A 19,071-nucleotide genomic window follows, 5' to 3' on the forward strand; every position below is an offset into this window, starting at 1 on the left:
AACAGGAAATCAAAACTAACCACCTGGGGTCGGCCTGTGGCTTAACGGTCAAGTGCACGCGCTCCGCTGCTGGCGACCCGGGTTCGGATCCCGGGCGGCACACTGACGCACCACTTCTCCGGCCATGCTGAGGCCACGTCCCACATACAGCAACTAGAAGGATGTGCAACTATGACATACAACTATCTACTGGGGCTTTGAGGGGAATAGATAAATAAATAAAGTTAAAAAAAAAATTAAAAAAAAAAAAAAAAAAAAACTAACCACCTCAATCATGGGACAATCCAAATCATGTGCTACCTGTAAGACACAATAAGGACCCAGCATCACTTCTGGGATATTCCTTCCCAAAACACATATCCCAAATTACAACGGAACATCAGACATGGTCACTTTGAGGGACATTCTACAGAGTAACTGGCTTGTAATCTTCCAAAGTGTCACGGTCATAAAAGTCCAGGAAAAACAGGGCACTGTTCCAGCTGACGGGCATCAAAAGACACGTCAGGTTAATGCAGCACGTGACATGGGACAGGGTACTTTGGCAATTTATGGCATTACTGGGACATCGCTAACGGGGTCTAGCGATGAGAAGGTGGTAGGCATCAGCACTGATTTCCTGAATTGATGGTCAGACCTTGGGTGTGTGGAAGTCCTTACCTGCAGGGAACATACATTCGGGGAACTACAGGGCCTCGGGCACTTATCCTCAAATGGTTCAAAGAAAAAAGACCTTTGTATTCTATCTGCAACTTCCTGTAAGTTTGCAACTGTTTCAAAATAAAGATTTTATTTCATTTTATTATTTTTTTATTTTATTTTATTACGGTCACACTGGTTTATAACATTATATACATTTCAGGTGTACATTATTCTATTTCAGCTTCTGTATGGACTGCACCATGTTCAGCACCACAAGTCTAGTTTCCATCCGCCACCGTGCACACGTGCCCCTGACCCCTTTCGCCCTCCCCCACCCTCTTCCCCTCTGGTAACACCGATCTGCTCTCCGTATCTATCTTTGTTTATCTTCCACATATGAGGAAGTCACACAGAATTTGTCTTTTTCTGTCTGACTTACTTCACTTAGCATAACGCCCTCGAGGTCCTGAAATATTTGTGGTTTTAGGGAACATGGAATGTGAGGGAACGTTCCTGGTGGAAGTACACGTTATTACTGATGCCCGGATACGCAGTTCTGGCGATGAAGGTGGGACGTGATGGGTGTTAGGTCTGCAGAGTGGGGGTGAAAGGGGAGTGAGGCTGAGCACCCTTGAGCTGTGGGAGGTCTCAGCTGAGACACCCCCTCCCAGGAGGCTCCCAGTGTCTCATCTTTCAAGTGCTTCCACACATCTTGGGTTCTCAGCAGCCCCTTGTGCTGCTGAGAGTTACGGCAACTACCCATAACTGCCCGCTTATTCCTGTCTTCCCCACGATCCTGTGAGGCCCGAGGGCACAAACCTGACTCTGCTCCCGGCTGTTTCACACAAGCTGCTCAGCACACATCTGCCGACTAACACAATGGGGGAGGCGAGGATCACGGGCCTATTCCTAGAGGTGACAGTCCTGAGTGTCAGTCACACGTGGAGAAGGGGGTCAGATGTGCCAGGACGCACCACACTCGGCCCCCGGGGCCCAGTGGGCTTGGGCACAACCATTTCACCACGGGGCAATTCCTTGTTCCCACAACAAAGTAACTCGATAAAGAGCAGATGGCAGAGATGTCTCCTTATAAAACAGAGACATCAGAAACAATCCTAACGATATGTCAATTAATGTGCACTCATGCTGTGAAAGGCTAGCCAGGGACTGACAGGGACAGGTGTCCAGGTTATAGTTAAGTGAATAAAAGGGGGGAGTTCAGAACATAAAACTTTAATTTAATTGAATACAACATTTGTCTTGCAAACACAATGAATTACAACCTGAGGGGAAAACGCACCCTGGCCCACCCTAGGGATGGTCCCCAACCACAGCTGCCTCTTTGTAGAAGCCCCCACAGACACAGACGTCAGAACGCTGCCCATGCCTCACTCACCAAGGGAACTGGGTGGAGAAGTTCAGCCTTGTCACAGGACGGGGGAGGGTGGCCAGCAGCGGAACATCCTCCTCTCCAGAAAGACCTTTGACTGCTCAGAACCTGCCCAGGAGCATGTGATCTGCCGCCGCCTGAGTGAAGCAGACCCCCCTTCCACTCCTCATCTCAGGGACATTTCTCAAATGCTTCCTCTGATATAGGGAGAAGCTGGCAAACAAACTATTCAAACACAGCAGGGGGCTACACAGCTCTCAGTGCTTCTTGGCAGAACCCCCAGAACTCTGGGGAACCTCCTTTTTTTCAGTCTGGATAAAACTGTAACTTGTGTTGAACAGCCGGGTGTCCACACCTGCTCCCCTGGGCACTGGCTGGGTTCCCAAGGGGCAGCTCAGCCCAGGTTACCCCCTGAAAGCTCGAGGAGCATCCTGGCTCCCCAGAAGGCATCACTGGAGGCCTGGCTGTCGGGCCACTGCGCCTGGAAAGCCAACACAGCATTATACACAGAGGCACCCTCTGCCTGACTCTGCCTTCCCACCTGGGCACCTCTGACCCTGGACCCACCACATCTGGACTCAGTAAGAAACACTGCCGCAAGACACTGCCCCCCAGCTCCTATTCCACTGAAGTCCAGCCTCGAGGCATCCCTACCCCTGTTCATCTTTGCCCGGTTTGTTCACTCCAGAGGCACCAGTTGAGGATCCAGGAGTGAGGAGGGAAACCCGCGGTAACTGGTAGGAGGGCCTCACCTGGCTGGAGGGCAGGGGCTGGCTCAGCTCCACAGTGGACACAGGGCCGGGGAAGGCGGACGGGGCCGGTGCCAGCTCTGGGGCGCTGGAAAAGAGACAGCGTCACAGCCAGGCCCTGTCTCAAGGGGGCGCCAGGTCACGCTGACCCCTGTGAGCAACAGGCCCTGAGAGCTCTCTGCACAGCAGGAGCCCTGCAGGTACTGGAGGCTCTGCAGGGACAGTCTCCCTGCAGGCCCTCCGCTGTGCGGGTGCCAGAGGGGCCTATCTCACACCTCGACAGCTGGCTCAGGTGGGTCAGAGGGCATGTCAGAGCAGACTCACAGAGAAGGGGACGGCAAGCAGAAACGTGAAGAGAAGGTCACAAAGAAGGGACAGGCCTGGGGGGTGAAGACGACAAGAGGCCATTAGGACCAAATCAGGGGGAGGAGCAGGGAGAGCAGGGCAGGTGACAGGCGCAGCCACTCGAGACAATAGTCGGGCAGTTCCCCAAAAAGGGAAAGGCCAGGGCCGGCCCTGTGGCACAGTGGTTAAGAGCGCACGCTCCGCTGCTGGCGGCCCGGGTTCGGATCCCGGGCACGCACTGACACACCACTTGTCAGGCCATGCTGAGGCAGCATCCCATATAAAGTGGAGGAAGACAGGCAGAGATGTTAGCCCAGGGCCAGTCTTCCTTAGCAAAAAAAAAAAAAAAGAGGATTGGCATGGATGTTAGCTCAGGGCTGATCTTCCTCACAAAAAATTTTTTAAAAATTAAAAAAAAAAAAAAAAAAGGAAAGGCCAGGCTTCCACTCCTAGGGGTACACGTGCCCCAGAGACACAAAGGCGAACGTGCAGACCAACATGTGTCCAGGAAGGCTCACAGCAGCCCAAGCGAAGTCCCAAATGCCCGCCAAGAGCTGAAGGGCCAACAAACTGTGGTCCATCCACACAAGGAACAGGACTCAGCAATAAAGAGGAAGGAACTGCAGATACATGCCGCTAAAGAGGTAAATCTCAAAGTCATCAGGCCAAGTGAGAGAAGCCAGACACAAAAAAAAGTGCATACTGTTTGATTTCACTCATGAAATTCTGGAAAATGCAGCTAAAGAAAGCAGATCCGTGGTCCTGGGGGTGGTGGGGGTAGAGGCGGCTGGGAACGACCTACGTGGCTCACGACCTTCAGCACCATTATGGCTTCATGGTGGAGACGTTAGTCACACTCAGAAAACTGCCACTTGTACCATCTAAACAGGCTGGTTTACTGTATGCAATTATGTCTCAATGAAGCTGTTTTTAAAGAAAAAAATCAAGGTCATCAGATCAGAGCAAGGATGGGCGGGGGCACTGGAGTCCAAGGGTGAGACAGCCAGGCTCTCCAAGTGGAGAGGCCAGGCAAGCCTCGAGGGGACCCTGGGTGCAATCTGCTCCATCACGGCTCCCGCTCATAACTGAACAGTGAGCCCTCTGCATGGTCTGGATTTTCTCACCATCTGGTTGTTTCAGCAACCAGAGCCTGTGACTTGGGGGGCTGCTCCGCCCCCCCCGCATGTCCCTTGTAACTCTCCCTTCACTGGGAACCTGGCCTTCAGCTCTCAGATTAGAGAGACCCTGAACCCTGAGGACTTGGTCCTGGTGGCCCCTAGTTAGATTCCCTCTCCACCAGAGCACCTGCCACACTCCTCCATCCCTCCTCTCCGCCTCTGCAGTCTCCAGGCCTGTTGTCCTGGTCCCCACAGACCAGTCTACAGCACCTAGGCTGTTCACGGCCCTCCCAAGCCCTTTGAAAACTACAATTTGGAATATACAATCAGGATCTTCATGCTGCTCAGAAACTATGACAGTCTTTGAGAAAAAGAAAATGCTAGAAAGAGGCTGCTGGGGCCCAGGGCGATCTTGGGGAAGAAGCGAGGCCTGAGCAGCGTCCACAGGACAGATGCCCACGTCTGCACTGGTGTTTCCACGCGTTCTTCTATCTGAGGGAAAAACTACCCTCTTCTTTTGGCAGATGCAGGCCAGGGGGACTGCCGTGGTGTCCAGAAATCTGTAAGAAAAGGACTCGCCCTGCACCGTCTGAGACGGCGAGTCTATAAACCAAGCACCACCCTACCCACAGATAAAGAAAGCTTCGTAGGAAGCTTCACCTGAGCCCGGGGCTCTGCAGGGCTTACCTCGGGGTGAGGATGAATTCGGGAGCCTGCGGTGGGGGCTGTGTCACCAGGAAGCTGCCTGCCTGTTGTTCTGCGTGGCCACCACTCGTGCCTGGACCCTCCTCCAGGTACGTGCTCCGGGAATTGCCTCTAGGTGCGTCAGCGAATCCTGAATGGAAGAAATCCCATAACCCAATGCTGGGAGGAAGCACAGCCCCCGTGCAGCACAACCAAGACCCCACAGAGGGTCAGCGTCCAGCCTGGCCAGCCCTGGCCTCAGCCTCCCGCACTGAGGAAGGAATAGCCACAACTGTTGATGTCAATGGCCTCCTTGGGCTTCCAGAGAACAAAACAAAGTCAAATTTTGCTGACTTCAAATTTTCCTTCATCCTTCCAGACCTCATGCCGGCCCCCAGCGCCAGACTCGGAACTGCATCTGCCCATACCCGCCACCCCGGGAGGAGGGGACGTGGGCAGTCCACTTCTCTCAGTGTCTCTCGTACTGGCTCATCAAAAGCTGGGCTGCCGGCTCTCGGCTGCTATCATTTTTAGCTTTTCCCTTAGATTTCATTGAGGTGCCAGGTGTCACTATCTCATCTCACTCTTCCTCTCTACTTAAGACGTTTCAGACAATATCTCAGAATATCTTTCACTCTTAAGACAAGCCACTGTGGATTTGATCAGCTCTGGGCTGACAGACATTTAGGAGCAAAGTGAGCCGAGAAGGAAGGTTCGTTTCTGCCCTGAGTTTACGAGGTGGTGAAACTAGCTTAAGAGTCCCTGAGCTCAGAGCCGGAATCACAGGCCAGCCGGGCTGGGCCCACACTGCCTGCCCTCCTGCCAGTCAGCTGCCCAGACCTTCTCAGATCAGGGAACCTTCCCGACCATTCGGTATATGACTCCATCTCCACTTTCTGCTGTTTCCTCTTTCCTGCAGAACTAGGTTATCGAAAGATAACCTGAGGGATAAACACAGCTTAGTGCTAATTTGAACACTTCTGGTTCAAACACAATAGACCAATGAGTTATATCTTCTTCACCAAAAGAAACAGCAGTACAAAGCCACAAGCTCAGAACAAAGGGAGTGTCGTGGGGGGTAATTAGCAGGTGGGCGTGTCCACAGTTCTGCAGGCTCAGGCACAAGTACAGTCCCAAGATGGTGGGGAACCTGAAAGGAAGCTGGGGTGTAGGGCAGGAGCTGAGGAGCTTGGAGGGAGGGAGCAGCGAGGGCGAGTGGCTCAGGTCCTGGTGCTCAGGCAGTCGGCACGGAAGCTTGCCGATCCCCAGAGAACGTCACCCCTCGGCGTGCTGCACCTGGGGTGAAGACCAGCCTCCCTCGGCCCAGAGGGAAGGTGGCCAGCGAGTGCCCCACTCCAGCCTTGTTAGTCCATGCAGACAAACAGACATTGAGCCTCTGACAGTGAAAAAAAATGGTCAGCAAGAAATGAAAGACCAACGTGATCAAACTGAAAAGCTGCCTCCAGAGGAACAAGTCTCCAGGTCCCTTCCTCTCTGTGGCCCCTCATCCTTCTCTATTTAAGGAAGGGCCAAAATCCACAGTCCCAATATTCCTGCCTTCAGACAACAAAGCATACTTTTTTGAAACTTCTAATTAAGATACTCAGGGAAATATAAGTTATTGCATCTATAAAAACTAACATGATGGGGCTGGCCCACTGGCATAGTGGTTAAGTTCACGCCCTCTGCTTCAGTGGCCTGGGGTTCGCAGATTCAGATCCCGGGCGTGGACCTACACACCGCTTATCAAGCCATGCTGTGGCACCATCCCACATACAAAATAGAGGAAGACTGGCAGAGGTGTTAGCTCAGGGCTCACCTCCCTCAATAAAAAAAAAAAAAAAAGTAAGATGATCTATGAAGAAAAGAAAATTCAGAGATAAGAAAAGAGAACTTAGAATTCTCTTAGGATATATAACTGTCAAAATATAAGTGTTAAAACAAAATATTGGAAGACAGAGTTTAAAAATAGCCCTAAAAGGACATACGACAAAAAGGGAAAAAAAACATAAGAAAATAGGGAAGCATTTTGGGAGATTGGTCCAGGATTTCCAACATCTAAATAACATTCGTGCTCTAAAGAGAGAACTGAGAACATGGAAGGAGAAAATTATCAAAGAAATTATCAAAGAATATAACAAACGCCCATAGCTTAAAGGAGAACTTGTTCTCTTGTTCTTTAAATTGAAAGGCTTAACAACATGGTAAATTTTTAAAAACACACACCTAGGACCATCACTGTGAAATTTCAGAACACCAAGACTTAAAAAAACTCCAGGAAAAGAAAAACAGGTGATCTGCAAAGGAGTGACTATCAGAATGAGGTCCGACTTATCAACACTGGAGGCTACAACGACACGATGCCTTCAAAGTTCTAAGGGAGAAAGTATTTCAAACTCAGAATTCTGTCTCTGCCAAATTGTTAATCAAATGTGAAAGCAGATTAAAGACAATTTCAGAACATGCAAGGACTCAGAAAATTTATCTTACAGGCACCCTTTCTTGCAAAGTTAACTGAAGACAACTTTGCACGAGTTGTTTTGTTCTTTGCTGAGTAATCAGGAAAGAACAAGAACAGGAAAGAACCAGATCTGCAATTCAGGAAACACTGGAGCAAACCCAGGGAAGCGACTCAAGGAGCTCTGGGACGACGGCTCCATCCCAGGCCCTGGGAGACATCACTCGGATGGGGAAGGAGGGCTCCCAGCAGCAAGTCTTCAGAGCGGACTGAAGGATGTGACAAATGCAGGCAATGTAAGGGAAAAAAAGGCAATTGGAAACTCCAAGAAAACACGTCTATAACCATAGAGGACTAAGAAATTTTGGTGACAGGCTGAATTCATAGTGCCAATAGCCTCACAAGGATGTCACAAGACGCTACTGTATTTGGTGGATGAAAAATGTACCTAAATACGTATTCTTTACAGGTATTTATATCTACAATGATAACTAAAAAAGAAACTAAAATAATGGTATTTCTATCATGAGATGAGAGCGGAGGAGAGGTGGGCCTCTAAGAGACTCAGCTCTCCTCTGCTGCAGGCATGTGGACAGGTCAGTTAGGTGGACTGGAGAGGAAAGCACTGGGGTGGCAGCTGGTTCATTTCATTAACTCTTTCCTCACTGTCTTATTTTTCAGACGTGTATATTTTATTTTACAAAATAAAATAACAAGAAGTATCTGGGATGTTTGTGGGAAGAGAATCTGTCCAGCTGCACTGGTTCTGGGTCTAATCAAACACACAGGGTTTCCAGCAGAAAGTTCTGGCTCTTCCACACTTCCACCCCCTCAAATGAGACCCACGTAGTTGCAGCATCTGGCTCAAAAACTCATGCTCTGTCTGGAGCAGACCCACCTGTGGGGCTGGGCTCGCCGAGGGCAGTGATGGATACAGTCACAGCAGCGTCTGCAGGGCGCGTCATGAAGTCCAGCCCGTGACCGTGGAGCAGCTGCCCAGTCTGGAAGGAAACTTCCTTGGAGGATGCCAGTGCAAGGGACATCAGCCACGACTCAGGGGCAGCCAGGGAGGGGTCCAGCACATCACTGCCAACAGCCAGAGGGCAGAGGCCAGAGCCAGGGCAGACGGCAGGGAGAGTGGCAGGACCATGGCCAGGCCCCTCCTGGTACATCTCAGCACCCTGCAGAGACCTGGGGAACACAGCAGACACCATCCCTTAGCGGGCCGAGGTTCCTCAGGCCAGGGCAGTGGGGCTTGGGAGGAGACTCCAGGCCAGTTTGGAAATCTGGGTTCCTGACTCAACTTAGCAACTGACACTCCTAATCACCCACCACATCCCTAGTCACACTGCCTTCGCTGTTCTCTCTGTGGCTGCAAGAGTTCTAGAGATGCTTAAAAAATACTATTACTGAATGGGGCCCACGCAGTGGCACAGCGGTTAAGTTCGCATGCTCCACTATGGCGGCCCAGGGGTTCGCAGGTTCAGATCCTGGGCGCAGACCTACACAGCGCTCGTCAAGCCATGCCGTAGCGCATCCTATATACAAAATAGAAAAAGACTGGCACAGATGTTAGCTTGGGATAATCTTCCTCACAAAAAAAAAAAATATTATTACTGGAAACCTATAATACATCAGCAGTTTATTTACAAGGACCTTCAATGTAGCATTGTTCCACAATATTGAAAACTGAAAACAACTAAAAAAGCCTAATAGCTGAGTGAATAAATGACAGCTGATCTTAAAGGAATATTAGGCAGCAGTTGATAATAATTTAAAGGATTAATATTCCACAAATGCTCACTGTGTTTCAGATGATGCTCTTGGTCTTTTGTTAACTCCTCCCCACCACCTCTATAATCTCTGCAACAACCAACATGGCAGGTCCTATCACTAGCCCCACTTCACAGGGGAGAAAAGTGAGGCACTGAGAAGTCACAGGAACCTGCCTAAGGTCACACACTTGGGTGAGGCCAGCCTGGAAGTGAGGTGCCAGGCTCGGGTAGTGTCATGAGAGAAGCTGATGTCACAAGAGCAAATGGAAAAACGGGGCACAGCTTGATGGTTACACAAGACCCGGGCCTGGCCCCGGGCTCAGGCCTAGTCCTTCTGCCAGCCGGCACTCGCCTTGTCCTCCCATCAGGTTTGTGCCTCATCCCAGGAGTGTAGGGTGAGGGAAAGTGTTTGGACAGTGCCTGGTAGGTAGCAGGAACTCAGGAAATGTTGGCTGTTACTAACTCAGTGAAATACAAACCATACAAGATACTAGAAATAAACCACAAGGACAGCTGAGGTTGCCTTGAGGAGGTAGGTCTGCCTGTTTTTCTTTCTAAGTCTGGCTTCTCCATTCTCCAATACACATGAAGTCAGGCTGTGAGACAGTGAGACAGGCTCCAAGGAGCAAGTGTGGGGTCCCTGATGTGGGCTCCTTGCCAATGGCTCCACCACCCCTGGGGTCACAGCTGTCTCTGCTCTCAGCTGCCAGTGACCTGGTCCTAGCATGCGGCCCTGGCAATTCCATGCCAAGCCTGGTCTCCGACGGAGGATGGGGAGCTGAACAGGGAGATGGTCACACGGCCTGTGGGGATGGCAGTACCTGGGAGCCACTGGCTGTGGCATAGTCTCATCTCCAGAGAAGTCCAGGGACAGGGCCAGCGGCTCCCATGGCCCTTGGGTCGTCTCCGGAGACTGTACAGGCCCATTTTCCTCACGTCCTGCTGAAAGCCGATCAGAGGGGAAGACGGTGATGCTCGAGTCCCAGCCTCCTTCCCAGCAGGTTAAGAGCAGCCCCACCGGCCGGGAAACGGTGTCGCCACTAAGTCATCCCAAGATTCTCGGCCCCTTGATCTGAACCCGGGACACCCTAAAGCCTGGTGCTTGGCTCACTTTCTAAATCTACTCACTGACTTCTGGCCCTGGCCCCAAAGTAACCTCCAAACGCAAAACGGCGGCCGCAGCCCCACCTGACTCTCCGCTTCAGCGATCTCGCCCCGAACGCGCAGACGGGTGTGGGGACTCCCCTGCGACCAGAGGGGCCCTACCAAAGCCCGGCCCAGACACCGGGTGCGGAGAGGGGCCACTCACCTGACCACAGAGGCCGGTGCCCACGCCCGGAGCCCACGCGGGGGCGGCCCGGGGGCCGCGGGGCGTACGGGACCCTCGCCCTCGCACCGGGGTCCGCGGCCGCGTCCGGGGCCGGCTCCGCGCGCTGCAGAAGGGCGCGCTGGCGCCGCCGGTAGTTGGCGAACCAGTTGTAGACCTGCTCGGCGCTCAGGCTCGTCTCCGAGGCCAGGCTCTCCTGCCCGAACGACACGGCCGCTAGCGCCGCGCCGGCCCCGGCCGCGGGCTGCACGCGGCAGACCGGCACACCGAGCGGCCGGGGACCGAAAAGCCGCGCAGACCCCGCCCACGGCCACGCGGAGCCGGAGGGCCCGGAGCCTCGCCCGGCCGACACCGCCCACCGCCCGCACGGAGCGCGCGCAGAGCTCTGGAGCCCCGCCGATTGGTCGGGGACGAGAAGTGGGCGGGCCGACCACTGGGACAGCCCTGCTGATTGGACAGGGAACGACGTGGGCGGAGCAGGCACAAAGCGAGCCCTCTTGATTTGACAAGCACCAGAGGTGAGCGGAGCGAACACTTGGGAAAGCTCTGCTGATTGGATGGGGAGAGAAGTGGGTGGAGCCACACAGGAGAGCCCCGCTGATTGGACAGAGCAGAAACGTGAAGGAAAGAGGCCGCCCAGATTTCTGAGCGGCAGGAAACTCCGTCCTGCCCGTCTCGCCTTTTCTCGCGAGCTCACCCCTCTGCATCCCTCCTCCTTCCGGGGACCGCGGATGGCGCCCACCAGCCTCGGCAGGTACTGGGCTCCGCGGGCACCTGCCTCCCCCTCGCTGGAAGCTCCACGGAGGCAGATGCTCGACTCTCCTCACCCTGGTACCCCGGGCCTGGCCGCAGTGGGTGCTCAGTGAACCGCTGTTGAAGCCACACCGACTGGGGATATTATGACCCCACGTGAGAAAACGAAACCCTCCACGTGTGCACGCTGCACGGCCAGGGGCTGCCAGCCAGCGAGCTCCTGTCCCCAGGGGAGTTCAAGGAGAGGCGGAGACCACCAGCGCCCTGGCAGACAGACCACTCCGGAGGCCTGGGGGGGTCAGGCTGGGGGTCGCCTTAGGGGGTGTCACCTAAGTGCGGGGGGACAACTGAGGGTGTAGGGTCCCCTAAGGATGCAGTGGCAGCTAAGGGGAGGGCTGCCTGGCCTCCCTCTTGTCGGCTCTTACCCGCTCAGCCTTGCTGGGGTTGGTGCTCACGCCCGAAGCGAAATCATGCAGCTTCTGGCGAACCTCTGTGGAAAAATTCCGGCTCTTCAGGCCGCCAGGACAGAGGGCTGGGGGTGGTGGGTTCCTGGATGAGGACAGTGAGCAGGTGGTTACAGACGCCCCTTCTGGATGCGGTTCATGTGCTCCCAGACACCACACAGCCCTGGACTTCCTCACATCTCACTGGCCACTCCTCGCCTCGCTGTGTGCTGCAAAGCCCCAGGGGTCCAGCCCCTGAACAAGGGAGGGGCCCATACTCTGCTCCACACTCTCATGGGGTCTCACCAGGGTTTCCAATATCACTCACTGAGATGCCAACGCTGACCAGTGGTCGATGACTGTTAAAGCCGGATGATGAGGATATTGAGGTTGGTTATGCTATTCTCTTTACTGTTGTATATTTGAATTTTTCCAAAAGAAAAAAGTGACATGTAAACAAACAGCACCTATCTATACAAGACTTGAGATCCAAACAGCAGTTGAACAAATGCCCATGGACGTCAAAAATGCATCCTACACATCCCACAAACCAAATGGAGCTCGATCCCCCGCTCTCCAAATCTTCCCCAGCCCATGTCCTGTGCATCTTGGTGAGAAGCCACCGTGTTCCAGCCAATCAGGCCCAGAGCCCTGGAGTCTGGCTTTATTCCGTCTTTACCGCCTCCAGTACATCCAACCCATCAGCAAATCCTCCAAAATCTATCCTGACAGAACCCTTTTTCTGGCCACTCCCAGAGATTCCAGAACCTCCTGCCTCTGCTCCTGCACCGCTATCTGCTATCACTCCAACATCACTCCCTCTTGATGCCCCCAGGGACTGCAGGGACAGGTCTGTGCTCAGGCCTCTCCTCCAAGGCTGGGACGGGCCTGTGCTGCAGCCCCCTCCCTACAGCAAAGAACCAATGAGTCACAGTCCTCCTCTGAACACATTCTGTCGAGCACTCCTCGCTCTGAATCATGGGACCTACTTTGCTTCCTTGTCTACCATCCATCATCCACACCCATCATCAGCTCCAGGAGAGCAAGGCCCAGTCTGTATCACCAGCACCCCCAATAGCACCCAGAAATCAGGGGCCTCTTCACAGACACTGCATGCTGGTCCCCAAATCGTCTACTTTGCTGAACTGCACTCTGGCAGGCTGTCAGCACCTACATGGAGGGACGTGATTGCATCCCTGCAGACCCCAAGGCTGATTAACTGCCAGGCTTCAAGGATATATCTCACTCTCTGTGGCGGGCACCATGAAGAAAATTCTCTCTGGTCCAAAAGAAATCCATCTCTTCTTCTAGTAACCAGGCCATCAACCAGGCCCCATGGCTCAGGAATCCCCATTACTTGGGCTGCTAGGGGCTCAAAGCAAGATCTGAAGCCCCTCCTGGCCAGTGGGGAACACCCAAGATCAAGAACAAAGGCTCTGGGCCGGCCCCGTGGCTTAGCGGTTAAGTGCGCGCGCTCCGCTGCTGGCGGCCTGGGGTTCGGATCCTGGGCGCATACCGACGCACCGCTTCTCCGGCCATGCTGAGGCCGCGTCCCACATACAGCAACTAGAAGGATGTGCAACTACGACATACAACTATCTACTGGGGCTTTGGGGGACAAAAAGGAGGAGGATTGGCAATAGATGTTAGCTCAGAGCCGGTCTTCCTCAGCAAAAAAGAGGGGGATTAGCACGGATGTTAGCTCAGGGCTGATCTTCCTCACAAAAAAAAAAAAAAAAAACAAATGCTCTACCATCTCAGTGTCTGGGCTGGAATACTGGTTTTTCATCTTGCTTGTGTGTAACCTTAGGCAAGTTACTAACCTTTCTATGCCTCAGTCTCCTCATCCGTGACAGGTGATGATAGTAATAATAATTAGTAGTCACAACGCTTAGTGCTGATAATGGTCATGGTGGTAACTGGTATTAACATCTGTTCAGCATCCATTACGTGCCATGCGTGTACCTTGTCTAATGCCTGCAGCACTCTCCCCTTTCTCTCTTTAAAGGGTCCTGACTGTGGGGACGAGATGCCCTGAGGCACATGTGCTGGCTGTCTCCCACAGGAGGAGACAAGAGGAGAGTGGGGTCAGGTGCCCACCTGCTGGCTCCCTCCCTGCGGGGCCCTCCCTGGTGGGCAGTGGCTCCTGCTGCAGCTAGAGCTCTCTGTCTTGGTCCTGGAATGGCTCGCTCTCCTCGCCCCACATGACAGGTACGAATGCGCCCCCGTGGCCGGCCCAGCAGGTGGAGAGCGCGGCTCTACAGCGGGTGACGTTGAGCCTGTTACCTTTGGACTGTTACTGCTTCATCTGCCTCTTCCTGCCCTTGCCTCCCTTCCTCTGTCTCACCTCAGCCCTTCTGTGGTTCTGGACCGCACAGCCCTTGGGAGCCGCAGGGAATAAGCACAAATGAAGGCCGGGGCATACCTCTTCCTGCAGCGGAACCTCTGCACCGGGGTCAGCGTGGCCACACCCAGGCGCTTCATGACCAGACGGTAGTGGATGTCGTTCCAGAGCTGCACCAGCTCCTGGCTGCCACCTGGCACCCGGCAGCCCTGCCAAGAAAAGCCTGCTGAGACCTGGCTGCCCTCGCCCACCCTGGAGCACCGCCATCCGACCCAACCTGACCCCTGGGAAGAGCTGCTCATTGACGTGCAGCTGGCTCCACGGCCACCGGCTCACGTCAGCCCTTCAGCCTCCCACGAAGCACACGAGGTGAGCACGGCTCTGTCACTCCTCACAGGTGAGGAGCACAAGGCAAGGAGAAGGCAAACGACTGGCCTGCAGCCACAGGGCACACGCGAGTCAGAGCTGCGATTAGAACCACATGGTCAGGTTTGAGGGTCTGAGGCTTGACCCATGTCTTACGTGAATGACCTTTTTCACCCACCCAGCAGGGCTGACCCCTTGGGTGCTCAGCGAGCGCGTTCTGAGCCACGTGGGATGGAGGGGTCCAGGTCTATGCCAGTGACAGCTCACCAATCCAGTGTGACTTGTTCATGTAACCAGACTTTGGAGACGGCCAAGGACGCCCGGCATTGGCCTCCCCCGGACAGGGCCCCTGCGGTCAGTGTGTGTGGTTCTCGCCTTTAACTCGTGTTCCCAGAACCCTCTTGGGGAGGGAGGTGCTGAGAATCACTTAGCTTCCTCTCCATGGGTCAGAAAAAGCTCATGTTCCAGGCTGTGGCGTGCAGCCTCCAGCCAGGGTGCAGCCATCAGCCTGGGGCACACCGTCAGGGAACCCACGCACAACCTCCCTGCCTGTGGGGAGGCCCTGAGCAGGAAGTGCCCTTTCTTGGTGTGGTGGCCCCATCACATCACTCAGGTCTCAGCTACATGTCACCTCCTCAGAGACGTTTCTAGACCACCCTGCCTGAGTCTGTACCCTCTCCCGGGAGTTCTGCATCACTGACTGCCTTCACGGCACGCATTACAAGTCCAATTGTGTGTCCCCTAGCTTGTTTACTTCATCCATTTATTTTGATGGATTTGAAAAACCGAGCCCCTCTTATGTTGCAGGTGTCACGCTGGGTGTCAAGGATCCTATAAGGAGGAAAACCGCAGCAGCTCCTCCCTCACAGGGCCTTCGGTGCAGTGCAGGAGGCACACGCAACACAGGCTGACAAATAAATAGGCTTCTAATCACGAACTGAGGAAGGAGCCACAGAGTGGGGAACGAGGGGCTGTACTACAATAAGGGGGCAGTGCCTAGGTGGAGTGACATTTAAAGCAGAAACCAGAGGGGCCGGCCCAGTGGCGCAGCAGTTAAGTGTTCACACTTCTCTTTGGCAGCCGGGGTTTCACAGTTTCAGATCCTGGGCGTGCACTGATGCACCGCTTGTCAAGCCATGCTGAGGCGGCGTCCCATAGAAAATAGAGGAAGATGGGCACAGATGTTAGCCCGGAGCCAATCTTTCTCAGCAAAAAAGAGAAAGATTGGCATCGGATGTTAGCTCAGGGCTGGTCTTCGTCACAAAAAAAAAAAGCAGAAACCAGGTAGGAAGGCACCAGCCACAGAAAGAGTCGGGCTCTAGCCTCTGGCAGAGGGAATGGCACGTGCAAAGGTCCTGAGACAAAGAAATATCTCAGGAGTTGTAGGAACAGCAAGGAAGCCAGCACAGTTATTGTGGAGGAAGCCCAGGGAGAGTCTGGAGATGAAACTGTGGAGAAGGCGGGCTCAGATCGCAGGCAGGTGCACAGCATGGTCCCATCTGCAGTTTTAAAACTCCCTCTGGCTGCTACGTGAGGAACAGATCAAGGAGGCAGGAGAGGACATAGGGAGAGCAGCGAAGAGGACATCACATGGCTGGTGGGGAGGGGCGGTGGAAATAGAACTGGAAAGAATTGAGCATCTTGAAGGTAAACTCAGCAGGAATTATGCACGGACTGTAATATGTGGTAAAAGAGAGAAAAACTGACTCCCAAATCCCTTATTTGAACACCTTTGAGCCAGATATATTTTGGAATTCAGAATTTCTCAGATTTTAGGAAGTAACACAGGTATATACTACATAATATGCACCACCCCAGTATAATCTGGGGCAGGCAACATCCTGCTATCAAACATACCAGTATTTGGGTAGCAAAATGTACCACAGGCACATTAAGTGAATAAATAAAGACCATGCTGGGACGGTGGTGGCCGCTGCATGCCTCTGCACCCCCCACAGACCACTCCTACCTCCAGCAGCCGGCAGGCGTCCTGGTGCTGCTCCTGCTGGGTCAGCACGCGGGCGCACACCAGGGCCACGTCCGCATTGTCCAGAAGGTGCAGGCGGAGCTGGCTGTCCAGCACAGCCGTGACCAAGGGCTGCACCTGGATGGGGTCGTCCTGGAGGTCGCGGCACAGCCTGCCTGCGAGGGTCACCAGCTCCGCCAAGGGCGGGCCGGCACCCTCACTCCCCCTCAGCAGCTTCAGGAAGCTCTGCATCCCGCGTCGAGTTGGGCCCTCTGCAAACAAGACGGCAGTCATGACGACGGCCAGCACTGACCACAGGCTGACTGCATCAACCTTCAGACCAGCTCTGCGAGGCCCCTCCTGCCACAGACACTTGGAACGTGGTGATAACAAGAGCTCACCCTAGAAGAGGCATGGGCATCAGATGCCCACTAGAAGTTCCGTTTAGTCCCTGGCTGTGCACCAACACTGAGTCAGGTGGACAGTCTTACTCCTCTGGACCTTTCGTCGATTCCCCTGATGCCCTGTCCACGGGCCCCATCCTGGGCCTCCAATACCCTCCATGTTCTTACACACGTGGTAACTGTGTTCTGTTTCTCTCCTCTGGGCTCAGTGGGGGCAGGGACCAGGTGTGTTGGGGTCCTCAGATTTCCCCAGCATCTGCCAGATGGATGCCAAGGCCTCTCAGAGCAGTTAGGAGGTTCCCTGGGCCAGGGCCTGGGCAGACCCCATTTGCCTTCCTGCAAATCAGGGCCATGGGGCCTGAGGGAGCAGGACTAGCACCATCTGGTTTTAACTATTTTGATCTTAAAAAAAAAACACCCAAACTTATATTTGAAAAACACAAAGATTTAAAGGTTGTCCTAATCCCAAAAATGAAAAAAAGAAAACTACGCAAAGGAATGGAGGATTGTTGGGCCTCCCTGTGCCTGGTTGTGCTGCGCTGTGGCACCTCCGCCCTCACAATAGGCACTGTTTCCCCTTCGCTACATGAAGACAAAGGCTGAGGAGGCAGAAACTTGCAGGGGTCCCAGAGTGGGGAGCACTGATCCGTTACACCCCAAAAGCCCACTCTGCTACCGCCCATCTACTCTGCCCGCCACACACAGGTAAGCTATGGCAACTTGCACTCGAAAGCTTTGTGAATTTTTCTTTTTTATACCAATCTGTGTATACATAAAACAAATTTTTAACAGCAGAGAGAGATTGTTTATGCCAGTACTTAATCTGGCTAATACCACAGACCTATTTCCTAGTCCACATGCATGGTCTTGCAAAGTATCCCATGAAAGGGGGAGCCGTGACTCGTTTAAACACTTCCCCACCGGTGGACGCTCAGGCAGCACCCTAGTGATTGCTTTTTCAAACATAACACCTTTGGGTCGCAATTACTCTTCCTTCTGTGGAACAGACCCCTGGAAGCGAGGTTAAAGGGCAGCGCTATAGGGCATCTCCGCTTTTAGTACAAGCTGCCAAACTGCTTTCCACAAAGCAGGTGAGAACCCGGGAGCAGGGGACCGGCCTGTGTGCGCGCTCCTAGGCTGAGCTGGCCTCGGCTTCTAGTTCTTTCCGCCCCGCACCGCCTCTTGGGTCCAGGGGACGCGCTCCCGTCTACACCGCCACTTCCCGGCTTTAGCGCCGTTTCACCGAGTCATGACTCGGGGCCCCGCGTTTCTCCCAGTCGCGCCGGGCATGAGGCCGCGCAGTCCGCGTCGCTCGAGGGCGCAAGGCTCCAGAGCTTCGACGGGGCGGGAAGGGATGGCTCCCCTCAAGACCCTGGTTTCTTCCAGCGCCCGCCCCACACCAGCTCTAGGAAGGGCGGGAAGGAGGCTAGGGGCTGGGTTCATGCGGACCGGACTCCGGAGTTCAGGAAGCGGGTTCCTGGGGGTACCCCAGACACTGAGGGATCCTGACCCCGGGCGGGGATGGGGGGACGGGGGGGGGAGCAGGTGGCTCTGCAGGGCGTCCTGACCTGGGCACCCCCGCCTGGCCGTGGCCTGGCGCCCGCGTACCTTTTAGGGCGCTGCTCCCCGCGGAGGCCGAGATTGCTGCCGGGCCGCTCCGTTCTCGGCGCCGCGAGCCCGCCAGGCCCCCGCCCGGCCCCCCCGACGCGCCCTCGCCCGCCCCCCGATCCCCGCTCCCCGCTCCCCGCGTCCGCGCGCGGCGCGCACGTGCTCGGCCCGCAGCCCGGGAGGCGGCGCCGCCGCGGCGGGCGGTGCGGAAGGTGGGCGCTACAAAGTATCGAGGCCGCGGCCAATCCCGGCGAGGGCCCCGCCCGCCGACCCGGGCCTGCGCCCCCCGCCCCGGAGGCCCGGGGTCTGGGGGGTTTGGGCGGGTTCTGGGGCAGCCGAGAGGCTCTGGGGGGTCCGAGGGGCCGTGGAGCTTGGCTTCCCCGGGGTCCTGGGGGTCGTGGGCTGCGGAGACAGTCGGGCTGGCGGTGGAGAGGGCGTCACGACCCCACTCTCCTGTGGCGGGAGCAGGAGGAAGCTGTGACCTCTGACTAACCCCACACCGCTCGCCCTGGTGCACAGCGGAGCCGAAGCCCGGCTGGGGTCACAGCCGTGGGGCGGACGCCCCACCCCGTGCTCTGAGACCCGCACCCCACCCCGGCCCCGCGGGAGGAGGGCGCTTTCAAAGCCAGACCCGAGGAAGCCTAGTCGGGGCAGAGGCCCCTGCGGAACGCGCGAGGCTCGGGGTTACCGCAGGGTCCA

The 19,071-nt window shown here is 54.9% G+C and overlaps 2 protein-coding genes across 5 annotated transcripts; one reads left to right on the forward strand and one right to left on the reverse strand.

The window, feature by feature from the left end:
• Positions 1 to 1,397: 1,397 nt before the first annotated feature.
• On the reverse strand, positions 1,398 to 18,423 carry ANHX (anomalous homeobox). 4 transcript variants are annotated; one of them, XM_058531152.1, is made up of 9 exons: positions 16,364 to 17,132; positions 14,110 to 14,237; positions 11,667 to 11,790; positions 10,471 to 10,684; positions 9,983 to 10,103; positions 8,285 to 8,577; positions 4,932 to 5,079; positions 2,785 to 2,869; positions 1,398 to 2,513 (listed from the first exon to the last, which is right to left on the reverse strand). In XM_058531152.1, the coding sequence occupies exons 1-9, from the start codon at positions 16,652 to 16,654 to the stop codon at positions 2,427 to 2,429; spliced, it is 1,491 nt and encodes a 496-aa protein (XP_058387135.1). In that variant the 5' UTR covers positions 16,655 to 17,132; the 3' UTR covers positions 1,398 to 2,426. The 4 variants fall into 4 exon arrangements, with proteins under 4 accessions (XP_058387135.1, XP_058387136.1, XP_058387134.1 ...); XM_058531153.1 differs by adding an exon at positions 18,373 to 18,423 and having other exon boundaries at positions 2,445 to 2,869; positions 16,364 to 16,632; XM_058531151.1 differs by having other exon boundaries at positions 2,445 to 2,869.
• On the forward strand, positions 11,630 to 16,375 carry LOC131398061 (uncharacterized). Its single transcript, XM_058531164.1, has 2 exons — positions 11,630 to 14,397; positions 15,202 to 16,375. The coding sequence occupies exon 1, from the start codon at positions 12,212 to 12,214 to the stop codon at positions 13,226 to 13,228; it is 1,017 nt and encodes a 338-aa protein (XP_058387147.1). The 5' UTR covers positions 11,630 to 12,211; the 3' UTR covers positions 13,229 to 14,397; positions 15,202 to 16,375.
• Positions 18,424 to 19,071: the final 648 nt, after the last annotated feature.

The sequence above is a fragment of the Diceros bicornis genome, chromosome 35, assembly GCF_020826845.1.
Source record: "Diceros bicornis minor isolate mBicDic1 chromosome 35, mDicBic1.mat.cur, whole genome shotgun sequence".
Lineage (NCBI taxonomy): Eukaryota > Metazoa > Chordata > Mammalia > Perissodactyla > Rhinocerotidae > Diceros > Diceros bicornis.